The sequence below is a fragment of the Myodes glareolus genome, chromosome 13 (genome assembly GCF_982192425.1).
Source record: "Myodes glareolus chromosome 13, mMyoGla1.1, whole genome shotgun sequence".
Lineage (NCBI taxonomy): Eukaryota > Metazoa > Chordata > Mammalia > Rodentia > Cricetidae > Myodes > Myodes glareolus.
Window position 1 is genome coordinate 43,170,405 of NC_142038.1, and position 24,647 is coordinate 43,195,051.

Sequence of the window (24,647 nt, forward strand, 5' to 3'; positions counted from 1 at the left end):
AAAATCCCATCAAACTTCTTCACAGACCTTGAGAGAACAACAATCAAGTTTATATGGCAAAACAAAAAAACCCAGGATGGTGAAAACAATCTTATATAATAAAGGAACTTCTGGAGGTATTACCATCCCTGACTTCAAACTCTATTACAGACCTACAGTATTGAAAACAGCTTGGTATTGGCATAAGAATAGAGAAGTCGACCTATGGTATTGAATAGAAGACCCGGATATTAACCCACAAACCTATGAACACTTGATTTTTGACAAGGGAGCTAAAGATATACAATGGAAGAAGGAAAGCATCTTTAACAAATGGTGCTGGCATAACTGGATGTCAACCTGTAGAATGAAAGTAGATCCATATCTATCACCATGCACAAAAATCAAGTCCAAATGGATTAAAGACCTCAACATTAATCTGACCACTTTGAACCTGATAGAAGAGAAAATGGGAAGTAGTCAACAAGATATAGGCACAGGAGACCACTTCCTAGGTAGAACCCCAGTAGCACAGACAATAAGAGAATCAGTGAATAAATGGGACCTCCTAAAACTGAGAAGCTTCTGTAAAGCAAAGGACACCGTCAGTAAGACAAAAAGGCTACCTTCCGACTGGGAGAAGATCTTCACCAACCCCTCATCAGACAAAGGTCTGATCTCTAAAATATACAAACAACTCAAGAAACTAGACACTAAAACTCTAATTAACTCAATTGAAAAATGGGGTACTGAACTGAACAGAGAATTCACAACAGGTGAACTTCAAATGGCCAAAAGACACTTAAGGTCATGCTCAACCTCCTTAGCGATCAGGGAAATGCAAATCAAAACCACTTTGAGATACCATCATACACCTGTCAGAATAGCTAAACTCAAAAACACCAATGATAGCCTATGCTGGAGAGGATGTGGAGTGAGGGGAACACTCATCTGTTGTTGGTGGGAATGCAAACTTGTGCAGCTACTTTGGAAATCAGTGTGGCAGTTTCTCAGGAAACTGGGAGTCAACCTCCCTCAGGACCCAGCAATTCCACTCTTGACAATATACCCAAGAGATGTCTTATACTACAAAAGTATTGGTTCAACTATGTTCATAGCAGCACTATTTGTAATAGCCAGAACCTCGAAACAACCTAGGTGCCCCTCAATAGAAGAATTGTTAAAGAAGGTGTGGAACATATGCACATTAGAGTTTTACTCAGCGGTAAAAAACAATGACATCTTGAATATTTCATGCAAATGAATGAATATAGAAAACACTTTACTGAGTGAGGTAACCCAGACCCAAAAAGAGGAATATGGTATGCACTCACTCATAAGTGGATTCTAGCCATAGTTAAAGGTCTTTGAGCCTATAATTAGATCCTAGAGAAGCTAAATAAGAAGGTGAACCTGAAGAAAATCATATAGTTATACTCCTGGATATTGGAAGTAGACAAGATTGCCAGGGAAACTTGGGTGCACGGGAGGTTGGGGAGTGGAAGCAAGGGAGGATGGTTAGGGAGAGGGGACGGGGGAGGATTGGGGATGGCTTGGGGGAATGGGATTGGTGGAGGGAGGAAGGATGTTTATGGGAGCAGGGAAGTATATATCTCAACTAAGGGAGCCATTTTATTGTTTGCAAGAGACTTGATTCTGGAGGGGTTCCCAGGCCCAAGGAGAGGTCCCCAGATTGTTCCCTGGGCAGCAGAGGAGAGGGTGCCTGAACTGTCCTTGGCCCATTACCATACTGATGAATATTTTGTATGTCACCATAGAACCTTCATCTGGCGATGGATGGAGATAGAGACAGAGACACATATTGGAACACTGGACTTAACTCCCTAGGTCCAAATGAGAAGCAGAGGGAGGGAGAACGTGTCCAAGGAAGGCAGAACCAAGGGAACCTTCATCTGACGATGGATGGAGATAGAGACGGTGACCCACAGTGTAGCACTGGACTGAGCCCCCAGGGTCCAAATGAGGAGCAGAAGGAGGGAGAACATGAAAAAGGAAGTCAGGACCGCAAGGGGTGCGTTCATCCACTGATACAAGGGGACTGATCGAATGAGAGCTCACCAAGTACAGCTGGACTGGGACTGAACGAGCATGTGATCAAACCGGATTATCTGAATGTGGCTGACATGGGGGCTGACTGAGAAGCCATTGACAATGGCACTGGGTCTTGTTTCGTCTGCATGTTCTGGCTTTCTGGGATCCTGGTCTGTTTGGATGCTCACTTTCCTAGACCTGGAGGGAGGGGAGAGGAACTTGGACTTCCCACAGGGCAGGAAACCCTGACTGCTCTTGGGACTGGAGAGGGAGGAGGAGAGGGAGTTGGGGGAGTGGGAGAGTATTGGGAGGAGGGGAGGAAGTGGAAATTTTTATAAATAAATAAATAAGTAAATTAAACAAAAAGAACGAAAAAAACAAAACAAACAAACAAACAAAAGAATCATCAGGCTATCCTCTGATTCTGTAATTTTAACTTTATAAGCGTTCATATGTGAATGAGATCATATAGTGTTCTGCATCTGCCGCAATTAGTATCATGTCATCTAAGGTCATACATACAATCTCACATATGACAGGGATCCTTAATTTTTTTCATTAAGTGATATTCTATTATGTGTGTATAACATATATTTTATTCACTCATTGATTTTGGTCTCTTGGTTATCTTCATATACTTGTTATTATAAATAATGTTGCAATGAATGTGGGAGAATAGATATATCTCTCATATGTTTACTTCAGGATTTTTTGATCATATATGGTCTTTCTTGCTTCTAGTTTCTAAGGAAACCTCATATTTTCCACTGTGACTACATTGCTTTCCCTTCTTCCCAATGTTCACAAGAGTTTTAGTTTCCGTTCCCCCACCAAGACACCAGTCAAATGCCCTGTCCCTGACCTATACTGCCACACCTCTTCTCTTTCCTCCCGATAAACCATCTCATAGACACCTTCATTCTCATTTTCAAGTTGATAACTATTTTTCATTAATCATTATACGGATACATGTATATACATATATGCTTCCAATTATAGCCTGGTCAGTCTGTATAATGTTACTCATATGTATGTGTTCAGGTCTGACAATTTGCTAATGAAAATAATTGGTGTGTGCTCTCCTGGAGAAAACTATTTCTCCTACTCTTAGCATTTCTTAGTTACCTATCATTGTTTGTGCAGGGTTATCCACGTTGGCATGTCTGTTGTTCTCATTCAGCTCAGGTTTAGGTAGTCTTGATGAGACTTTATGTGTGTAACTTCTAATATTACTAAGAGACACCTCTGGCTCCTAAAAAACTTTCTGCCCCCTTTTTTGTAATGCTCCCTGAGCCTCAGGTGTGGGTATTGTTTTGTAGCTACATCCTCTAGGACTGAGATCCACAACTCTGGATTTTGATTGGTTGTGGTTTTCTGTAACCATCTTTATCTGTTTTAAAGAGAAATTTCCTTGATAAGGGTTGAGTAGTTCACTTATCTGTGACTATAAGGACTGCTAAAGACGTAATTAGGGATTAGTCCAATTTAGTAAAGTCATTCTTCTAAGTTCTCTTCCAAGATCCATGAGTTCTTTATTCCCAGGTAATTGGTTAGGTTTATAGTACCAGGCATGATATCCCTCTTGCTGTGTGAGTTTTAAATCCAATTAGAAAGCTGTTGGTTACTTCCAAGATATGTGTAGTACTATTGAACCCATAGGGATATCATGGCGTTTTGGTCATTGTAATAGTTCATAGGTGTCACTGCTGGGTAGACTTGTTGCCTTTGGTACTTGGTACCTTCTTGGTACTTTCTGGTACCAAGAAAGCTAGTCTTCGGGGAGGAACCATTCAGGTTTGTTCCAAGTTTTTAGTTTGGTGTTTTCAGCTGCATCTCCAGCATGGGTGATGACTCACAGAAGCTGTGTTACAGAAGCTCTCTGAACAGTTTATAGGCAGCTGATTACTACAAGAAATTTCCTTTCAGCAACTGGGCTGGTTAGAGCCTCCACTTGCAAGGGGTTACTTATTTATAAATATGAACAAGTTCCTTCCGGATTTTTTTGAGTCTTTACTTTTCCAAACATAGTTTCTCTGTGTTAGACAAACAAAATGTTTGAGTCTTCAGCAATAGAGTTTTACAATTCAGTTTTGGTAGGCAACCAAGGCCAATGGCCACAACCTATATAATTTAGTTAAGGCTTCCCTTGGGCATTCTTTCCTCATCCCTATCACTTTACTACCAGCTTGAACCCTCCTCCTACTTTCAATGTTCTCTCAATATTTTTATTTCATCTATATGCTACTATAACCCTCCTAACATGGTAGAACACAGGCAGATATAGTGCTCAAGAAGTATCTGAGTGTCCTACACCTTGACTTGCAGGTAAATGGGAATTGTCTGCTTCACTTGGCATAACTTGAACATATATGAGACCTCCACATAATTTCTTCAACAAAATCACACTTACTCCAACAAAGTCATGCCTTCTAATAGTGCCATTCCATTTGGGGGCTATTTTCTTTCAAACTATTGCATCCCTTCTTAGGATTAGCTTTCATGGTAACAGAAGACACTATGCGAAGTTCCACAGGAGTGGATCAACCAACAGTGCCGTTCAGCTATGATATCTTTGAACCATTCCAATGACCAGAATAGCATGATAACCCTTTGGGTACAGTAGTGGCACACATACTTTGGCAGTAGCCAAATGCTCTTCACTTGTACTTAAGACCCAAACAGTATGATGGATACCATGTCTGGTACTGGAAACCTAGCTAAATACTTAGTGCTAATGAAATTATGGTTTGGGGAGGAGAATCTACAGCTATTAGTTTACTAAGCCAGTATAATTCCTAATAATAGCCTACAAACATTTGTTCTTATACCCACAGAAGTATAGTCTTCACCACACATAAGGGAATTTCTCTTTGCAAAAGTCTTTACAGAAAACCATCATCAATCAAATGCAGGATTTAGAGTCCATTCCCAATGAATATATCTATAAAACTTTCCCATGCCCGTCTCAGAAAACACTATGAAAGAGGAGGCAGAAAGATTGTAAAAGCCAGCGATAAGAGAAGTTGCTATGTGATTATATCCTTAATAACATCAGAAGTTGTACTTGTACAGTCTCATCAACGTGACTGCTCAGTGTGAGCTGAAGAATGATGGGATCTATCAACATGCCAAACTGAACAGGGAAAGACCCCAAATGCCTCAACCCTTCAGAAAGAGCTATAGACAACCAGGTGAAGTGCAGAATAGGAGAGATGGAACTCCCCAGGGAGCACACCAATTGGTTGTCCAGTACCAAATGATCATCTTTGAAAACAAACATCTTAATAACATTATTTGGACTTAACAGGTTTATTTAGGAGTGTGTGTGTGTGTGTGTGTGTGTGTGTGTGTGTGTGAACAAATACATATACACATTCTATAGTAATGAAAAAAGAGTCAATAAGTTTGAAGGGAAATAGAGAAAGTTATATCAGAGGGTTTGGAGGGAGGAACAGGACAGAAAAAATATTTTAATTAAATTAAAATCTCAAAAATAAATAAAAATTAAAATGAGTGTGGTTAGATATGCCTTTAATCTCATCACTCAAGAGGCAGAGACAGAAGAAACCTATATTTTACACTCTTCTATGAAATTTATTTATGTAATTTGTTTTTGTGTCAGTCCATGCTGTTTTTATTACTCTGGTTGTGTGGTATAATATCAAACCAGGTATAGGGATACTTTCTGAGGTATACTTTTTGTTTAGAACTGTGTTGGTTACCTTTATTTGTGGGTTTTATCTTTATGCCTGTGAAAGAGTGTTGTTTTATTTTTATAGTGATTGCATTAGATCATTCTCAAGCATTTATCTGGGAAAGGATTATGATCTAGTATATACAAAGAACTCAAAAAAGTAAACATTAAGAGACAGAAATATAACCCAGGGAACTAAAGAGAATATTCTCAAAGAAAGATATACAAGTGTCTAGAAAAAACAGTTCACTTAAGAAAGCCTTCAACATTCTCAACCATTAAGGAAATCCTGGTGAAAAGAAGTGTATTAATAGCTACACCATCATACTCCGAATGACCTTCATTAGGAATGCCACTGACAGCAAATACAGGAACTGAGGAACCTTTATGCACTGAGTTAGAGGGTAAACTACTTCAGACACTGAGAAATAAAGTCAGTTACTTTTTTTTAGGAGTATTGCCACTGCTAGCCCCACTGTGCTTCAGAGAAGCCCATATGTCTTGAGGATATGGTAGCACACTTTAGACTTGATGGGTAAGAAGCAAAGAAGGACACAAAGTTTGGTGGATAGGGATAGGATGGATCTAGGAATGGTTGAGGGAGGGGTGAATATGGGCCAAACACATATGAAATTCTCAGAGAACTCATTAAAAAAGAAAGGCAACTCAACAACCTATAAATGGATCTTTGATATGACCTAGCTATACTACTTCTCCAAATAAGTGACCGATGTTCTTTGTGTGCTACTACAGAGGTGCCTGTTTATCCATTCATGATAACTAAGGAATGGAACTACCCTGGATGCTCATCAGTAATGAATGGATAACGTATAGGGATATGGAAATTAGATAGTACCCATACACAAAGGAGCAGAAATGCTGAAATCTGCAGACAAATGGAGGCATGTGGAAACACTTGAATTGAGTGATACAATTCGGGCCCATCTGTTGACTGAGGTTTCTGTCTTGCCTGGTCCCAAAGTTGTTCAGTCCCAAAGAAACATACAAGAAGCCTACATTAATTATAAACTGGTAGACCTATTAGCTCAGTGTTCTTATTAACCAATTCTTACACCTTCCATTAACCCCTTATTCTTGTCTGTGTTAACCATGTGACTTGGTACCTTTGTCAGCGAAGGATTCTCATCTTGCTTCCTCTGTGGCTGGGTGATGACTGTGGACTGGCTCTTTCCTTTTCCCAGAATTCTCCTGTTCTTGTCCCTCTGCCAATACTTCCTGCCTGGCTACTGTCCTATCAGCATTTTATTAAAAATAAAGCATGACAGGAAAGAAAGACCATTGTCCCAAAGTGTATTCTCTCTTAGATGCAGATCTTGGCTTTAAAATTTTCATTTTGCTTGTTTAAATTGGAACACAAGTGGATGCCAGGAACCAGAGAAGTACCACTGGGGATGGATGGCAGGAACCAGAGAAGTACCACTGGGGATGGGTGGCAGGGAGATTCATGTTTTTACCATTATTGGGTGACAAGTTCCAAAATGAAGGTCCAAGAATTTATATGTGCCTTCTTCTCTTGACTGACTCACAGTGCGTTTATATACCCATCTCCTTAAATCTCAGTGGTTCTGTGGACATGGGTTTGAGCTTTGTAAGTCTACTTTCTCTGCCTCCTACTTCCTACCTTGCCTCCAATGTCCATAACACATTTTCTTGAACCTTTGACCCTTAATGCCTCTTTTTCTTATTTAGGGAAGGAAAGAAGGCTAGGGAAAATCTAAGGTGGGAGGGCCTTTATTTCTATACCTTAAGTTTTGACATGAATCTTTTCCTAGGGAGTAGTAACTGGGTGCCTATTGCCATGGGGGAAGACTACAGGTGCATTTCAGAGATTTTGATGCTTTTCTTTTTTTCCAGAGCTAACACAGGATTTTTCTAGTAATCACAAAAGCTCTACAGAGTGTCTACTGACAAAACTCAGCACACTGTTTAGTTTTATGTCAACTTGACACATCCTAGAGTCATTTGGGACAGAAGACTCTCAATTGAAAAAGTTCCTTCACAACTCTGGCCTACAAGCAAATCTGTAGTGCATTCTCTTGAATAACGGTTGATGTGAGAGGACCCTGCTCTCTGAAGGTGATGACAAACATGGGTGGTTCTGAATGACTCACTGTGCTATTGGCACCTTTTTCCTCCAACTTGGTTGCCTCATCCAGACTTGATATGGCTGTTTGTACATAGCCTTATTGCATTTTTTGAATGTTATGTTTCATTGACATCATTGGGAGGCTTGCTCTTTTCTGAAGGAAAAGGGAAAAACTGTGTGTTGGAATAGGAGGAGTGGAGGGAGGGGAGAATGTGACTGGGATATATTATGTGAGAGAATACTAATTTAAAAAGTAAACAGGCTGAGCAAACCATATGGAGAAAGCCAAAGATGGGCAATGGTGACACATGCCTTTAATTCCAGCAGTTAGGAGTCAGGGTCAGGCAGATCTCTTAGCTTGAGACCAGCGGGAACTACACAGTGAAACCCTGCATCAAAACAAACAAACAAACAAACAAAAAACAATTAAAAAGGAACAAGTTAGTAAACAGCACTCCTCCACGGAATCTGTTTCAGTTTCTGTCTTTAGGTTCTTGCTTTGAATTTCTCCCCTGATTTATCTCAGTGATGGGGAACTCTAAGCTGAAATAGAACCTTTCTTCCCCAAGTTGATTTTGGTCATGGTGTTCAATAGCAGCAAGAAAAATCCCAAGACAGTCAGTGATATCCAAGACCACTCCAGGAGCGCAGCAAAACTGTCCACTAATTCATCCTTTCTACGTTCCAAGTTTCAAAATTAATTCTTTTTTTAAATTTTCATACATTTTTACTTATTTATTTATTAAAAATTTCTACCTCCTCCTCACCTTCCTTGTCCCTCCCCCTCCATACCTCTTCCTTCCTCACTAGTCCTATGAGCAGTCAGGGTTCCCTGCCCCGTGGAAGTACAAGGTCCTCCCCCCTCAATACAGGTCTATAAAGGTGAGCATCCAAACAAACCAGGCTCCCACAAAGTCAGTCCACGCAGAAGTATCAAAACCCAGTGCCATTGTCCTTGGCTTCTCAGTCAGCCTTCATTGCCAGCCACATTCAGAGGGTTCAGTCTGATCACATGCTCCATTACTCCCAGTCCAGCTGGCCTTGGTGAGCTCCCATTAGATCTGTCCCACCGTCTCAGTGGGTGGACGCACCCCTCGTGGTCCTGACTTCCTTGCTCATGTTCTTTCTCCTTCTTCTCCTCATTTGGACCTTGGGAGCTAAGTCCAGTGTTCCAATGTGAGTCTCAGTCTCTATCTCCATCCATCGCCAGATGAAGGTTCTATGGTGATATGCAAGATATTCATCAGTGTGGTTATGGGACAAGGCCAGTTCAGGTACCCTCTCCTCTGTTGCCCAGGGAACAATCTGGGGACCTCTCCTTGGACCTGTGAACCCCACTAGAGTCAAGTCTCTTGCAAACCCTAAACTGACTCCCTTACTTAAGATATTTACTTCCCTGCTCCCATAACCACTCTTCCTCAATCCCACCCATCCCATTCCCCCAAGCTCTCCCGAATCCTCCCCTTCTCCCTTCTCTCTACCCATCTCCCCTTATATCCACCCTCCCACACCCCCGTGCACCCAAGTTTTACCTGGGAATCTTGTCTACTTCCAATATCCAGGATGGTAACTATATGATTTTTTTCAGGTTCACCTTCTTATTTAACTTCTCTAGGATCATGACTTATAGACTCAATGTCCTTTAAATATGGCTAGAATCCACTTATGAGTGAGTACATACCATATTCCTCTTTTTGGGTCTGGGTTACCTCACTCAGTAAAGCGTTTTCTATTTCCATCCATTTGCATGCAAAATTCAAGATGTCATTGTTTTTTATCGCTGAGTAAAACTCTAATGTGTATATGTTCCACACCCTCTTTAACCATTCTTCTATTGAGGGGCACCTAGGTTGTTTCCAGGTTCTGGATATTACAAATAGTGCTGCTTTGAACATAGTTGAACAAATGCTTTTGTAGTATGATAAGACATCTCTTGGGTATATTCCCACGAGTGGAATTGCTGGGTGCTGAGGTAGGTTGACTCCAAGTTTCCTGAGAAATCATCACACTGATTTCCAAAGTAGCTGCACAAGTTTGCATTCCCACCAACAACAGATGAGTGTTCCCTGTAACATGTGGGCTGGCTTGTTGGGGTTTCTGTCCCTCCCAGTACCCCAACAGCCGGCAAGCAACAAAGAAAATCACACACAAGACTCCATAAGGTTATAAACTGATTGGCTCATTAGGTCAGGCTTCTTGTTAACTCTTATAACTTATATTATCCCATTATTCTCATCTATGTTAGCCATAATGGCTCCGTACCTTTCTCTGCTGGGCAAGTTACATGCTGCCTCTTTGGTGGTCTGTACAGGAATGGCTGAGAGAGCTTCTGCTTCCAGAATACTCCCAGTCTCTTTGCTCCACCCCTACTTCCTGTCTGGCTTTCCCGCCTATACTGCCTGCCTGGCCAATCAGCGTTTTATTAAAATATGATTAACAGAATACAGATAATTCTCCCGCACCATTTCCCTCTTTTTTTTTTTTTAAACAAAGGAAAATACCCATAATCCATTTGTTGGGAACGTGGGCGTAGTATTTCAGGCTACTTCCTGCTGTACTTCCTGCTGGTTGGGGGCGCTGATGATCTTATGGGGACCTAAAGAAAATTTAGAGTTATAATCAAGTCCTGACTGAAGTATCCTGGGAGTCTTGATCATCTCAGGCTGCAGTCTTGAATCAGTTCTGGATGTAGAACTCTGTCATCTGGGCCATCTGTTCCTGTCGGAGATTTTTCAGGTGGCCTCCCTTGGTCAAAGATGATTTTTCTTAACTCTGAATAAATCCAAAGCCTCTCATTTTCTGTGGAAACAAAAGCAAAATCTCTTCTCCAAAGTATCATACCTTTTGACTTCAATTTTGAAGCCAAGGTATTTTCAAAATTCCTATCTTGGGTTAGTTCAGCAGCATTTATAAACAAAAGTCTTTTAGCAGTTGTTGCTCCTTCCTCAGCAATCAAACAATTTAAAGAGAGCATAATAGCATACAGTATGAAGATTCTCCGTGCATTTTCCATCTTTATGTGTCTTTATTTTAACCTCTGTTTCTTTTATTTTTACTTTTACTTTTTGAGACAGGATCTTTGTATATCTTTGTCCTGGAATAACACTGTAGACCAGGCTGTCTTTGAACTCACAGAGATCCTCCTGTCTCTGCCTCCCCAGTGCTGGGATTAAAGGTGTATGCTACCACACCTTGAACTCACAGAGATCTGTCTCTGCCTCCCAGGCATTGGGATTAAAGGTGTGTACTACCACACCTTGAGGTCACAGAGGTCAATCTACCTCTACCCCTTGAAGTCACAGAGGTCAATATGCCTCTGCCTCCCAGGCATTGGGATTTAAGGTGTGTACCACCACACCCAACTACTCTCTTTCTTCCTTTTTTTTACATTAAGAACTTTAACTTTTAGCCTGCATATATTTTTAACACACTGTAAAATATTTAGAGGTTTTCTTCCTCTTTGAATCTCTCTTTACTGTATATTTTTCTTTTTCTGACCACATGAGCCTAAAACCATAGCTTTGATGACTGAATCTAGGCCATTTCTTAGCTTTCCCGCCTCATGGCTGAGATACCGACTGCAACCATTTTTATTGCCACAATTCTATAGTGTTTCAAGGTCCTTGCTAGCAAGCAAGTTGCAGCATTCTGCTCAGAGACCACACTCAGTCGGACTGCCTGCCTGAAAGAGTCAGAGTTTGCCCTGGCAGGACAGCCCAGAAAGCCGACATTTTAAAACAGCGCAGCTTTTTTCCTGCTACAGCTTAAAACCAAAAAGCATGCATTCAGCTTTTCATCAACACCGTTTAAGTGTTTCGTGGCAGGACCTCTTAATAAGCTGCAAGGTTTTGCAGCTAAAGCTGAGTCAGGAAGCCTCTCTTAGATGAGAGCCTTGCTTGCCTCTAGCAAGCAAAGCAGACCCGAGAAATTGCTGCCACCAAGAAGCCATGCTTTACTCTATTCTTTCCCAAGCTTTCTCAGGCTTTCTGTGGATTCAGTTACCCACGTTGGCACCATCTGTAGTGAGGGGCTGCGGGCAGGCCTGCTTTTCATCCTGCCCGGCTCCCGCACGGCTAGCTTAGTCCCAGAAATAACAACACACAAATTGTATTCATTTAAGCACTGCCTGGCCCATTATCTCTAGAGAGTTAGTTACTAACTAACTCTCATATCTTGATATTAACCCATTTCTAATAATCTCGTGGTAGCACCACGAGGTAGTGGCTTACCGGAAAAGATTCAGCATGTCTGACCTGGTGGCTGGCTCCATGGCGTCTGGCTCATAGCCCTCTTCCCAGCATTCTGACATGTAACATGTGGGCTGGCTTGTTGGGGTTTCTGTCCCTCCCAGTACCCCAACAGCCGGCAAGCAACAAAGAAAATCACACACAAGACTCCATAAGGTTATAAACTGATTGGCTCATTAGGTCAGGCTTCTTGTTAACTCTTATAACTTATATTATCCCATTATTCTCATCTATGTTAGCCATAATGGCTCCGTACCTTTCTCTGCTGGGCAAGTTACATGCTGCCTCTTTGGTGGTCTGTACAGGAATGGCTGAGAGAGCTTCTGCTTCCAGAATACTCCCAGTCTCTTTGCTCCACCCCTACTTCCTGTCTGGCTTTCCCGCCTATACTGCCTGCCTGGCCAATCAGCGTTTTATTAAAATATGATTAACAGAATACAGATAATTCTCCCGCACCAGTTCCCCTCACTTCACATCATCTCCAGCATAGGCTATCATTGGTGTTTTTGATTTTAGTTATTCTGACAGGTGTAAGATGGTATCTCAAAGTGGTTTTGATTTGCATTTCCCTGATCGCTAAGGAGGTTGAGCATGACCTTAAGTGTCTTTTGGCCATTTGAATTTCTGTTGAGAATTCTCTGTTCAGTTCAGTACCCCATTTTTTAACTGGGTTAGTTAGAGTTTTAGTGTCTATTCTCTTGAGTTGTTTGTATATTTTGGAGATCAGACCTTTGTCTGATGAGGGGTTTGTGAAGATCTTCTCCCAGTCTGCAGGTAGCCTTTTTGTCTTACTGACAGTGTCCTTTGCTTTACAGAAGCTTCTCAGTTTCAGGAGGTCCCATTTATTCATTGATTCTATTATTGTCTGTGCTACTGTGGTTCTTCTTAGGAAGTGGTCTCCTGTGCCTATGTCTTGTAGACTACATCCCACTCTCTCTTCTATCAGGTTCAAAGTGGTCAGATTAATATTGAGGTCTTTAATCCATTCAGACTTGAGTTTTTTGCATGGTCATCAATATGGATCAATTTTCATCTTCTACAGATTGACAACCAGTTATGCCAGCACCATTTATTAAAGATGCTTTCTTTCTTCCATTGTATAGTTTTAGCTCCTTTGTCAAAAATCAGGTGTTCATAGGTTTGTGGATTTAGATCTGGGTCTTCGATTCGATTCCATTGGTCAACATCTCTGTTTTTGTGCCAATACCAAGCAGTTTTCATTACTGTAACTCTGTAATAGAGTTTGAAGTCAGGGATGGTAATGCCTCCGGAAGTACTTTTATTGTATAGGATTGTTTTGGCTATCCTGGGTTTTTTGTTTTTCCATATAAAGTTGATTACTTTTCTCTCAAGGTCTGTGAAGAATTTTGTTGGGATTTTGATGGGGATTGCATTGAATCTATAGATTCAATTTTGGTAGAATTGCCATTTTTACTATGTTGATCCTCCCAATCCAAGAGCATGGGAAATTCTTCCATTTTCTGGTATCCTCTTCTATTTCTTTCTTCAAAACCTTAAAGTTTTTGTCAAATAGGTCTTTCACTTCCTTGGTTAGAGTTACCCCAAGATACTTTATGCTATTTGTGGCTATTGTGAAAGGTGATGTTTCTCTGATTTTCCTCTCTGTATCTTTGTTCTTTGTGTATAGGAGGGCAACTGATTTTTTGGAGTTGATCTTGTATCCTACCACAGTACTAAAGGTGTTGATCAGTTGTAAGAGTTCTCTGGTAGAGTTTTTGGGGTCGCTTAGGTACACTATCATATCATCTGCAAATAATAAAAGTTTGACTTCTTCCTTTCCAATTCGAATCCACTTGATCTCTTTATGATGTCTTATTGCTATTGCTAGAACTTCAAGCACTATATTGAAGAGGTATGGGGAGAGTGGACAGCCTTTTAGTGTTCCTGATTATAGTGGGATGGCTTTGACTTTCTCTCCATTTAATTTAATGTTAGCTGTCGGCTTGCTGTATATTGCTTTTATTATATTTAGGAATCAACCTTGTATACCTAATCTCTTCAAGACCTTGATCATAAAGGGGTATTGAATTTTGTCAAATGCTTTTTCAGCATCTAATGAAATGATCATATGGTTTTTTTCCTTCAGTTTATTTATATGATGGATTACATTGATAGATTTTCATGTGTTGAACCAGCCCTGCCTCTCTGGGATGAAGCCTACTTGATCATAATGGATAATTTTTTTGATGTGTTCTTGGATTCTGTTTGCCAGTATTTTATTGAGAATTTTTGCATCTATGTTCATGAGTGAGATTGGTTTGTAATTTTCTTCCTTGGTTAAGTGTTTATGTGGTTTTGGTACCAGGGTGACTGTAGCTTCATAAAAGAAGTTAGGCAATGACTCTTCTGTTTCTCTTTTGTGAAACACATTAAGTAGTATAGGTATTAACTCTACTTGGAAGTTCTGGTAGAATTATGCATTGAAACCATCTTGTCCAGGGCTTTTTTTGGTAGGGAGGTTTCTAATGACAGCTTCTATTTCTTCATGGCTTACAGGTCTATTTCAACTGCTCACCTGGTCTTGACTTAATTTTGGTATATGGCATTTATCTAAAAAATGTCCATTTCTTTCACATCTTTCAATTTTGTAGCATACAGGTTTTTGTAGTAAGATCTAGTGATTCTCTGAATTTCCTCTGTGTCTGTGGTTATGTTCACCTTTTCATTTCTGATCTTGTTAATTTGCGTGTTCTTTCTCTGGATAGGGGTTTGTCAATCTTGTCGATTTTCTCCAGGAACCAGCTTTTTGTTTCATTGATTCTTTGGATTGTTTTCTGTGTTTCAATTTTGTTGATTTCAGTCCTCAGTTGGATTATTTCCAGTCTTCTACTCCTCCTGGGTGAGTCTTCTTCTTTTTTTTCTAGAGCTTTCAAGTGTGCTGTTAAGTCTCCAATGTGTGCTTTCTCTGTTTTCTTTATGTGGGCACTTAGTGGTATGAACTTTCCTCTTAGCACTGCTTTCATAGTGTCCCATAGGTTTGGGTATTTTGTGTCTTTATTTTCGTTGAATTCAAGGAAGACTTTAATTTCTCTCTTTATTTCTTCCTTGACCCAGGGATGGTTCAGTAGTTGAGTGTTCAGTTTCCATGAGTTTGTAGGCTTTCTGGGGTTAGAACTGTTGTTGAATTCTAACTTTATTTCAAGGTGATCCAATAGTACACAAGTGATTACTGCAATTTCTTTATATCTATGGATGTTTACTTTGTTACCAATTATGTGATCAATTTTTGAAGGTTCCATGAGATGCTGAGAAGAAGGTATATTATTTTCTGTTTGGGTGGAATGTTCTATAGATGTCTGTTAGGACCATTTGGTTCATTACATCTGTTAGTTCTCTTATTTCTCTGTTAAGTTTCTGTCTGGTTGATCTGTCCATTGGTGAGAGAGGAGTGTTGAAATCACCTGCTATTAGAGTGTGGGGTTTGATGTATGTTCTGAGTTCTAGTAATGTTTCTTTTACATATGTGGGTGCTTTTATTTTAGGGGCATAGATATTCAAGATTGAGACTTCCTCCTGATTAATTTTTCCTGATATGATTAAGTGTCCATCTCTGTCTCTTCTGATTGATTTTAGTTTGAAATCTATTATGTAAGATATTAATATAGCCACATCCACTTGTTTCTTTGGCCCATTTGATTGAAAAACCTTTTCCCAACCCTTTACTCTGTGGTAATGTCTGTCTTCGTGTTTGAGGTGTGTTTCTTGTAGGCAGCAGAATATTGGATCCTGATTTTGTATCCATTCTCTTTTCCTGTGCCTTTTTATAGGCGAGTTGAGTCCATTGATATTAAGCAATATTAATGACCAGTGGTTGTTGACTCTGGTTATTTTTCCTGGTGGTAGTGTTTGTGTGTTTCCCTTCTTTGAGTTGTGCTGGTGGAGGGTTGGCAGATCCTTGTGTTATTATGGGTGTTGTTGGCTTCCTTGGTTTGTGATTTTCCTTCTAGTATTTTCTGTAATGCTGGGTTTGTGGCTACGTATTGTTTAAATCTGTTTTTGTCCTGGAATATCTTGTTTTCTCCATTGATGGTGAATGCAAGCTTTGCTGGGTATAGTAGTCTGTGCTTGCATCCTGATCTCTTAGTTTCTGCAGCACATCTATCCAAGACCTTCTAGTTTTCATTGTTTGCATTGAGAAGTCAGGTGTAATTCTGATAGGTTTCCCTTTAAATGTTACTTGATCTTTTTTTCCGTGCAGCTCTTAATATTTTTTCTTTATTCTGTATGTTTTGTGTTTTGATTATTATATGGTGAGGGGATTTTTTTTTGATTCAGTCTATTTGGTGCTATGTATACTTCTTGTACCTTCATAGGAATATTATTCTTTAGGTTGGAAAAGTTTTCTTCAATAATATTGGTGAATATATTTTCTGGGCCTTTGAGCTGTAAATCTTCTCCTTCTTCTACACCTATTATCTTAGGTTTGGTCTTTTCACGGTGTCCCAGATTTCCTGGATTTTTTGTGTTAAGAATTTGTTGGATTTGTTTTGATCTTTAATCAGTGAGTCTATTTCTTCTACAGTATCTTCAGTGTCTGAGATTCTTCTATCTCTTGTATTCTGTTGGTAATACTTGTCTCCACAGTTCTTATTCGTTTACCCGGATTTTCCATATCCAGTCTTCCCTCAGTTTGTGTTTTCTTCATTACCTCCATTTCATTTTTCAAGTCTTGAACTGTTTCCCTTACCTGTTTGATTGCTTTTTCTTGTTTTTCTTGGGTATCTTTGAGAGATTTATTCATTTCATCTACTTTTTTGTTTGTTATCTCCATTCTTTATGGCAGTTTTTCACCTCCTGTTTAAGTTCCTCTATTATTTTCATATAGTTCCATTTAAAGTTGATTTCTTCTATTTCTTCTGGTGTAGGGTGTTCAATTCTTCTTGTTTCATGATCCCTGGATTCTGGTGATGCCATGTTGCCTTTCAGGTTGTTGGAGGAATTCTTGCATTGGTGCCTGCCCATCTCTTCCTTCAAATGGAGCCAGGAGAGTCTTGGTGTCTTGGTCCAGTCTTTGCTGTGACTGACTCTCTGGGTGGATCTCTTCAGTGCAGGAGCAGGAACTGTTCCTGTCAGGATGGAACTCCTCAGCACAGACACAGTGTCTCCTGGTAGTTCAAGACACCGGAGACAAAAGGGCAATTGTGGGGACAGGGCAGGGCAGGTTGAGTGGAACACAGAAGACCCTGCAACAAAGCTGGGGTGGGGGCTGTGCTCTCTTCCAGGACAGTCTGCCCGGGATAGCACACACCCACCCCTCTGGATGGAACTCCTCAGCTCTGAAATAGGGACATCTGGTAGTCCCAGGACACCAGAGACAACAGGGCAAATGTGGGGCAGGGTAGGGTTGAGTGGAAGACAGAAGACCTTACAGCAGGAGCTGGGGGGGTGTCATAAATTTACTTTAAAAAATTTAATAGCTTATGTCCCTTTCTTAAAGTTATTGATCAACTTATCTTCCTCATTGGTTTGTTTTTAATCTTACAACTCATTAATTTGGAAAAGATTAATATATCTTCCCTTTCCTAGAGTAACTGAGCACTTCATTCTTTTAGCACTTATGAGTTCATGAGGACAAACTGTCCCTGAGTCTCCAACCAAGAAAAGATATAAGAAGTATTTGACAGGCATCACTCATGACCTGCTTTACGACCTCTAGAGAGAGTACACCAGGTCTCCGTGTCTTATCTTCCCTGTGCAATCCTCTCAGCCCATAAAGCCCATCACTCACAGATGAACTGGAAACTTCTCTGGAAGACTCTGAGTGGGGAAATAAAAGTGAACATTGTAATGGACAAAACAGCCACAGCCTCTGAACTGTTGTCCTTAAACCAAATATCTCTGTGTGTGAGGTTGATCACATGGGTCTCCCGGACATGTAGCCGTGTGAGGACTTCTCTAGGTTAGTGCCCTTCCTAAAATAATGACAATGGAGCCTTTTTTTAAATAGAAAATATTGATTAAAATGACTCCTTTTCCTCTCCTGCTCTCTCTTATACACACACACACACACACACATACACACACATGCACACAAATAAGCAGATATTCTCTGCTAGTATTTTTCCACTTTGATTTGATAATTATTTATTTAACCTATTTATCTATTTATTATCTCTCTATAACTTTCAATCTCTGGTTGTTCTCTGATTATATTTTTAGATATTGTTGAATCATATTTTAGAAACAGAGAAAGGGAACTTTACCTTAATTAGGAATATGGGTGGATGGAATGTCTCCTCAGAATCAAGCATCTCTGTCAATGGATCTCTGGTTGATGTTGTCTTTTTGTTTTGTTCCCTGTCAAAGGTACTGTGTTTACTGACATTCCAAAGTTTGTTGCATATCTTTCATAAAATGTTGGGCTTCTCAGGAGTTCAAGTTATGTACATCACCTTGTCCTTTCTTCTTTGTTCTGGTTAGTATATTTTGCTGTACTAGATGAGAACCTTAAACAAACTCTAAAAAACCTCAGGGAGGAAAACCTCTGAAACACCAGAAATGATTGAATGAGCTTGTCTCACTGGGGTTGTAGTCCTTCAACTGGTCATGTTAGGAATGTCTCTAAAGTGACAGCAGTGGATTGTTCTTCTGACTAGTCCACTTGGAGAAGTTTGAAGAGAGCAGTGGGTTAGGACGGGCTGGGCAGGCTTTCAATCTCTGGTCATTTGTCCTCCAGATTTCTCACTAAATCCTGTTGTTAAATGCAAAGTTGAGAGAGGACAGACTAATGTCTTTAAATATGCCATTCTTTGAAGACGCTGTTTATTTGACAGCTTTAGGCTGTCTTAGTTAAGGTCAACTTTAGGGGATGTTTTATCAACTATCAGTTCAAGATTGGTCGTGAAATTCAAAATGAGGCATTTGTGAAATATTGCTTAGAACATTGAAATTACAGCTGATTAAAATTTTTTTCAAGTCAAGTGAATACTTGAAAAATAATTTGAATTCTGAATTCAGGATATTTCACTTAATAGTTGTATAAAATTAATATATCCAGGTCTGTTAACAAATGGAAGATGATACTTTTGTATATGAGAGCAGTATAAAAGGCTGCTTTTTCCAGATATACATATATATCTGTGAATTAGAATTTTCTTGGTTTGCATGTATTTTTAGTTATTTTTTACAACTAACACAAAATTCTCATCTATTCCTCATAACATTGACAATTCACATAGATGTGTGCTACACATAAATGTAGGTACTGCGTACAAAAACAACATGAACAAGGGTTTTTTATATATACATTTTATCTATCTACTCTGTTTTGTTTTCAGAAAGTTCCCATTTAAGAGCAGCAATTAATATACACGTAAGTTACTATCATTTCCTTCGGAAATTTAAAATGTAAAATGTTCTTTTTTTCTAAACTGAGTAATTTATTGTAAAATTTACCAAAGAAAATAAACTTTTCAAAAGTTGAAAAATGATATATTTTCTTACCACAAGCTCAAAACAGCAATCCTGATCTGCAAGACAGTTTATTATTGATGCAAGATGTGAGAATGAGTATCTTTTTTTAAAATTTATTTTGCATACCAACCATAGTTTCCCCTCCCTTTTCTCCTCTACTTCCCTTTCCCACCTCCTTTTCACCCCTCCCCCCAACCACTCCTCCTCATTCTTCTTTCTAAAGGGGTAAAGCCTCCCATGGGAGTCAGCAAAGCATGGCATATCTGTTCAAGGCAGGACCAACCTCCTCCCTCTCCCATCAAGGCTGGGCAAATGCATTCCACTCTAGGGACCAGGTTTCAAAAGAGCCAACATCAGGGACAGGTCCTGGTCCCACTACTATGGTCCCCAGGAAAGAACAAGCTACACAACTGTCACCCACAGGCAGAGGGCCTAGGTGGGTCCTATTCTGACTCTCTAGCTGTTGATCCAGGGTCCATGAACTTCCACAAGTTCAGGTCAGCTTTCTCTGTCGGTTTCCCTGTCTCAATCTTGACCCCGCTTGCTCCTATAATCCATCCTCCCTTTCAACTGGACTCTCAGAGCTCTGGGCAACTTATGATTGATACAAAGTTTTACAGTTAGTATCATAATTCCAAATTCCAGCCATTGATATTCAGATATATAATTCAATATCTATACAGCCCAGTGGGGTACAATTCAGTGGTTAAGTTAACATCAAAAACAGTGCCTTCCATATACTCATAATGTACAATGTTATTTTGAAAATAAATGTTAAATTTGAAAATAAATAAATTTTCCTTCTAAATATCAGTATATCTGTGGCATATATATCACAAGAATGTATGAAAAGTAAGTCACATGTATATAACATGTATAGCACTGATTTCTTTTAATAAATTACCATAGTATCTAAAATTGATCTTGTGTTTTTATTAACATGAGAATAAATGAGATGTACTGCCATGTAAATATACAGTAAAGATGTGCATTGATGCAGAGAAATTACAGAGTAATGAAAGAATAATCAATAAAAAGTTAAATTTGGTGATGGGCTGAAGCACAGATGTTTCAATGTGAGTTGGCGGCCTTACAAGATCATGTTACACCAGTTGTGTTGTGTTCTATTTAGTAGAGACACAAAACTATAAGCGTATAAATGTAATAATTAATTTCCCATGTTTTATATATGTTGCATGTCCTTTATATCTATGTGTAGATGATATTTATACTTTTTGTGTTGCATTACATATTAAAAGTAAGAACAGATTATTCAACAGCCAATGCTCTAATACATTTACGACATCTTTGTGTGTTATAGCGACAGTGTGCTAAGTATAATTCTGAAGAATGTTGTACCAAAGAGTATATTCCAGTCTGTGGAACCAATGGCCATACTTATGCTAACAAATGCATTTTCTGTATTGCACACAGGTAAGAATACCATTCTCAATATAATTTCTTCCTAAGCAATGAAGATTTAGTAGCAAAATCTTAAATTTGTGTTATTGATATTCCATGCTCATAATACTCAGAAAAAAATGCCCCTACCAAACCAATGTACTATGAAAGGCATAGAAACATGTGTTCCTCGCTTTAATGTTGTGATTTCTGAATGTGGCTTTTTCTATTTGGGACTTAAAAACAGAATTGTGTTGAAGATTGTGCAAACAAACAAATCAATTTATTTAATCATTAGGAATTCCTAATTTCAGATGTATGAACATTATGAAATAATTCCAAAGCTTATGGTCAATAGATCTCTGTTGCAATCTGCAATCTATCAGGCTAGCAAGAAACTCACTGGGAGCATCCTCTTATCCCCTGAACTCCATGGAAGATTCTACACCACAGGATGCTCTAGGACCCCTCTGTCCAATATCTTTGTCCTTTTAGCTCTGGGATTAGATTACTGTGTCTCATGTGTATGAAATTCCTCTACTGTTTTATCTTACATGATCTCAGTGGATTTTCCAGTTCACAATCCTCCAATTACCATGTCTTTCTCAAGGCCTACTAACAACCTGTAATGCTTTCCGTTTTTGAGTCTGGGCAAGCTCCACGACTAAGGCAGAGCTGAGGCAGTAGAAATGGTCCAGTACACCCACAGCAGGTGTGCAGATGCTGGGAGCAGATGCTGGGAGCAGTCAGGGTTTAGTTGCTCATAAAAGGAGAAATTAATGTTTCCAATTTAGTTTTTCCCCTTTGAAACTTCATGGCACAATTCTCAAGGAGTTTGAAGTCATCTTTCAATAATTTCTTCAGCCATTTTTTGACCTCCTTTATTTTTTTCTTTGCAGAAAAACCCATGGTTTCATTATGTTCTCACATGATGGTGAATGCTGAGTTTTAATGGAGCTACATATCCCTGGGGATCTTATCATGATCACAGTTTTGCCCTGAAGTCTACAGTGGATCAGAGATTTTGTTATCAGATTCCCAAAGCCCTAGAAGATTGGGTGAATCTTTCTGTAGGATACACATGAGAAGACTGTCATTGTTCTTTTCATTTCTCAGGTCCTCTGGTCTCAAGGTTTTACTTCATATGATGAACTACTTAATGACAGTTAAGTTCCTAAATCTTAATTTTCCATTCTGTAAACTGACAACTTAAAACCATCAATGCCCTAGTTATGGTTCTTAATAAAATCTTAAACTGCACTCTTTATTGAGAAAATCTTTAGGGAGTTAGAAAGATTTCCCAGTGGTTAGGGAAACTTGATAATCTCTGCGAGAACCCAAGTTTGGTTTCCAGTGCTCATATCAAGTTTCTTATAACCTCCATCTTCAGGGAGTCTCAAATTATCTTCTGTCTGCCACAGACACCTGCATAGACATGTTGTACATACACAGAAATATAAACATAGACATTAATAAAATTAAATCTTTAAAAAACGGTGTTCTTTCCTTCATTGGAATATGAGATACTTTTGACAAATGCCTATGACAAGCTTTGAAGTGCTCATTTTTGAATAGTTTCTGTGGCAATGTCTTTTTCTAGATATAAATCTTGTCTCAGGAAGTGAACTTTTGTAACTTGACCTTGCAAGGAATTTGACCATAAGCATCAAGTCTATTTACTCTGAAGCATATACTTTCTCTTTTCTTGGGAACCCTTCCTTGTTCCTATACCATAACAATGAGTGTTCTGTGGAAATTGTTCACCTGAAGCACCAAGTTGAAAATAACCTTGAAAACAAACATGCCCTAGAAAGATTGAAGGTAACATGTGGTTCTAGGTTGCTAACAAAGGTTTTCAGTTGTGTGCTCTTCTGGGTCAGAACAGGATACACCTCACTTTTGCAGCCTTTTGAAATACTTTGCCACTTTAATCATTTATATTTACCCTTTATTTGATCTACACACACATACATATGATTATATATGTAATATACGACTATATATGCATATTTAGGGTGTGTTTACTGTTTGATGTGTGCTTAGTATGTGATGTGTGATATGAGAGTTAATATTAGTAGCAGGGACTGAAATAAAGGGACCCATGTTTGCCTCAGGTGAAATCACCAGGGACAGCTAGAATTCAGCAAATAGTTGCCAGTGAAATCAACACACCTTGTGATTGCTTTTTGATTTTTGAAACCCTGCATCAAAAAACGAAAAAAGCAAAAGCAAAAGCAAAAAAAAAAAAAAAAACAAAAAACAAATAAAAAGGAACAAGTCAGCAAGCAGCACTCCTCCATGGAATCTGTTTCAGTTCCTGCTTTGAATTTTTGCCCTGATTTACCTGAGTGATGGGGAACTCTAAGCTGAAATAGAACCTTTCTTCGCCAAGTTGATTTTGGTCATGATGTTCAATAGCAGCAAGCAAAATCCCAAGACAGTCAGTGATACCCGAGACCACTGCAGGAGCACAATGTCACTGCCTGCTAATTCACCCTGTCTATATTCCAAGTTCATATTAATTCCTTTAATGCTCCTGTGAGTTTCTTGCTTTTTGGTTCCTATTCTTGGGAAGGTACCCTTGTTTGGCAAATCTTTCTGAAACCTGCCTTTACTAGCTTTATATTGGCTTTCAGTGCTATAAACATTATTATAAACAATTTTATAAATATAGGGTCACTACAAATCACCAACTTTCAATTGTTTATCCTTTTATTATTTATATTTTTGTTTAAGGGTAGGAATAGTGACTTGTGACCTCATTATGAACCAAAACCCTCAATTGCACAAAGGTTGATTTTTGAAAATTTTATTGTAAAACAGACTTTAATAGAAAAATTTTACAACAAAAATGATTGATTAAAAACTATTCAATTATTTCTTTCCAAGAAAAATATAATTCTCTCTATAAATATCCTGCTACATTATATGCTAAGATTCATTATCTAAGTCCTTTTATGTTTCATCATATAATTTCCAATGTTACTAATAAGAATGTTATTATTTAATAACATTTCCAATGTTACTAATAAGAATATTTTAGCAAACAGCATGTGTCTATGCAATTGCCTATTTCTTAGGACAGAAGGTACACACAATCATCAGCAAAATATAACAAAAACAATTATTTGCCATGTCCCCATAAGTGATCTATGGAAGGAAATGGGAGTCAACACAGCATGCTCTACACTGCTTTGTGTGTAGTGTTACAAAGGGACGCTTCTCACAACCCTGACAATAACACAACTTCACTTCACATCATACCTGTGAGTCAACGTGGCATGCTTTACTCTGCTTTGTTTGTAGTATTATAAAGGGATGCTTCTCACAACCCTGCTAGCAGCACAACTTCATTTAGCATCACACCTGTGTGATAACTAAATGTTGCTGTTTGTTTTTTACTCTTTGCTCTTTTGGGGGCTCTGCCACTCAGCTCCCACATAAATACACGTAGAGGTTTATTTTTACTTATAAATGCCCAGCACTAGTTTGGCTTATTTCTAGCCAGCTTTTCTTAACTTAAATTACCCTGTCTACCTTTTGCTTCTGGTCTTTTATCTTCATCCCACATGCCCTTTCTTACTTCTTTCTCCATGGTTTGCTGTGTAGCTGGGTGGCTGGCCCCTGGAGTCCACCTTCTCTTGCTCCTCAATCTCTCTTGCTTCTTCTCTATTCTCTTTTTCTCCTTTTATTTATTCTTTCTGCCTGCCAGCCCTGCCTATCCTTTCTCCTG

The 24,647-nt window shown here is 39.1% G+C and overlaps 1 protein-coding gene across 1 annotated transcript; it reads left to right on the forward strand.

Annotated features, from left to right (window-relative positions):
* Positions 1 to 18,454: 18,454 nt before the first annotated feature.
* On the forward strand, positions 18,455 to 21,859 carry LOC125390236 (ovomucoid-like). The gene is made up of 4 exons (XM_085699681.2): positions 18,455 to 18,515; positions 19,378 to 19,412; positions 20,835 to 20,947; positions 21,814 to 21,859. The coding sequence occupies exons 1-4, from the start codon at positions 18,455 to 18,457 to the stop codon at positions 21,857 to 21,859; spliced, it is 255 nt and encodes an 84-aa protein (XP_085555807.1).
* Positions 21,860 to 24,647: the final 2,788 nt, after the last annotated feature.

Bases quoted from the DNA above. Each gene is read 5' to 3' on its own strand.
- LOC125390236 (XM_085699681.2), top strand. From the start codon at position 18,455: ATGTTGGGCTTCTCAGGAGTTCAAGTTATGTACATCACCTTGTCCTTT. The intron at 18,516-19,377 runs GTTAGTATATTT...TTTTGTTTTCAG, and splicing joins GTCCTTTCTTCTTTGTTCTG to AAAGTTCCCATTTAAGAGCA. The intron at 20,948-21,813 runs GTAAGAATACCA...TTTTCTTTGCAG, and splicing joins ATTTTCTGTATTGCACACAG to AAAAACCCATGGTTTCATTA.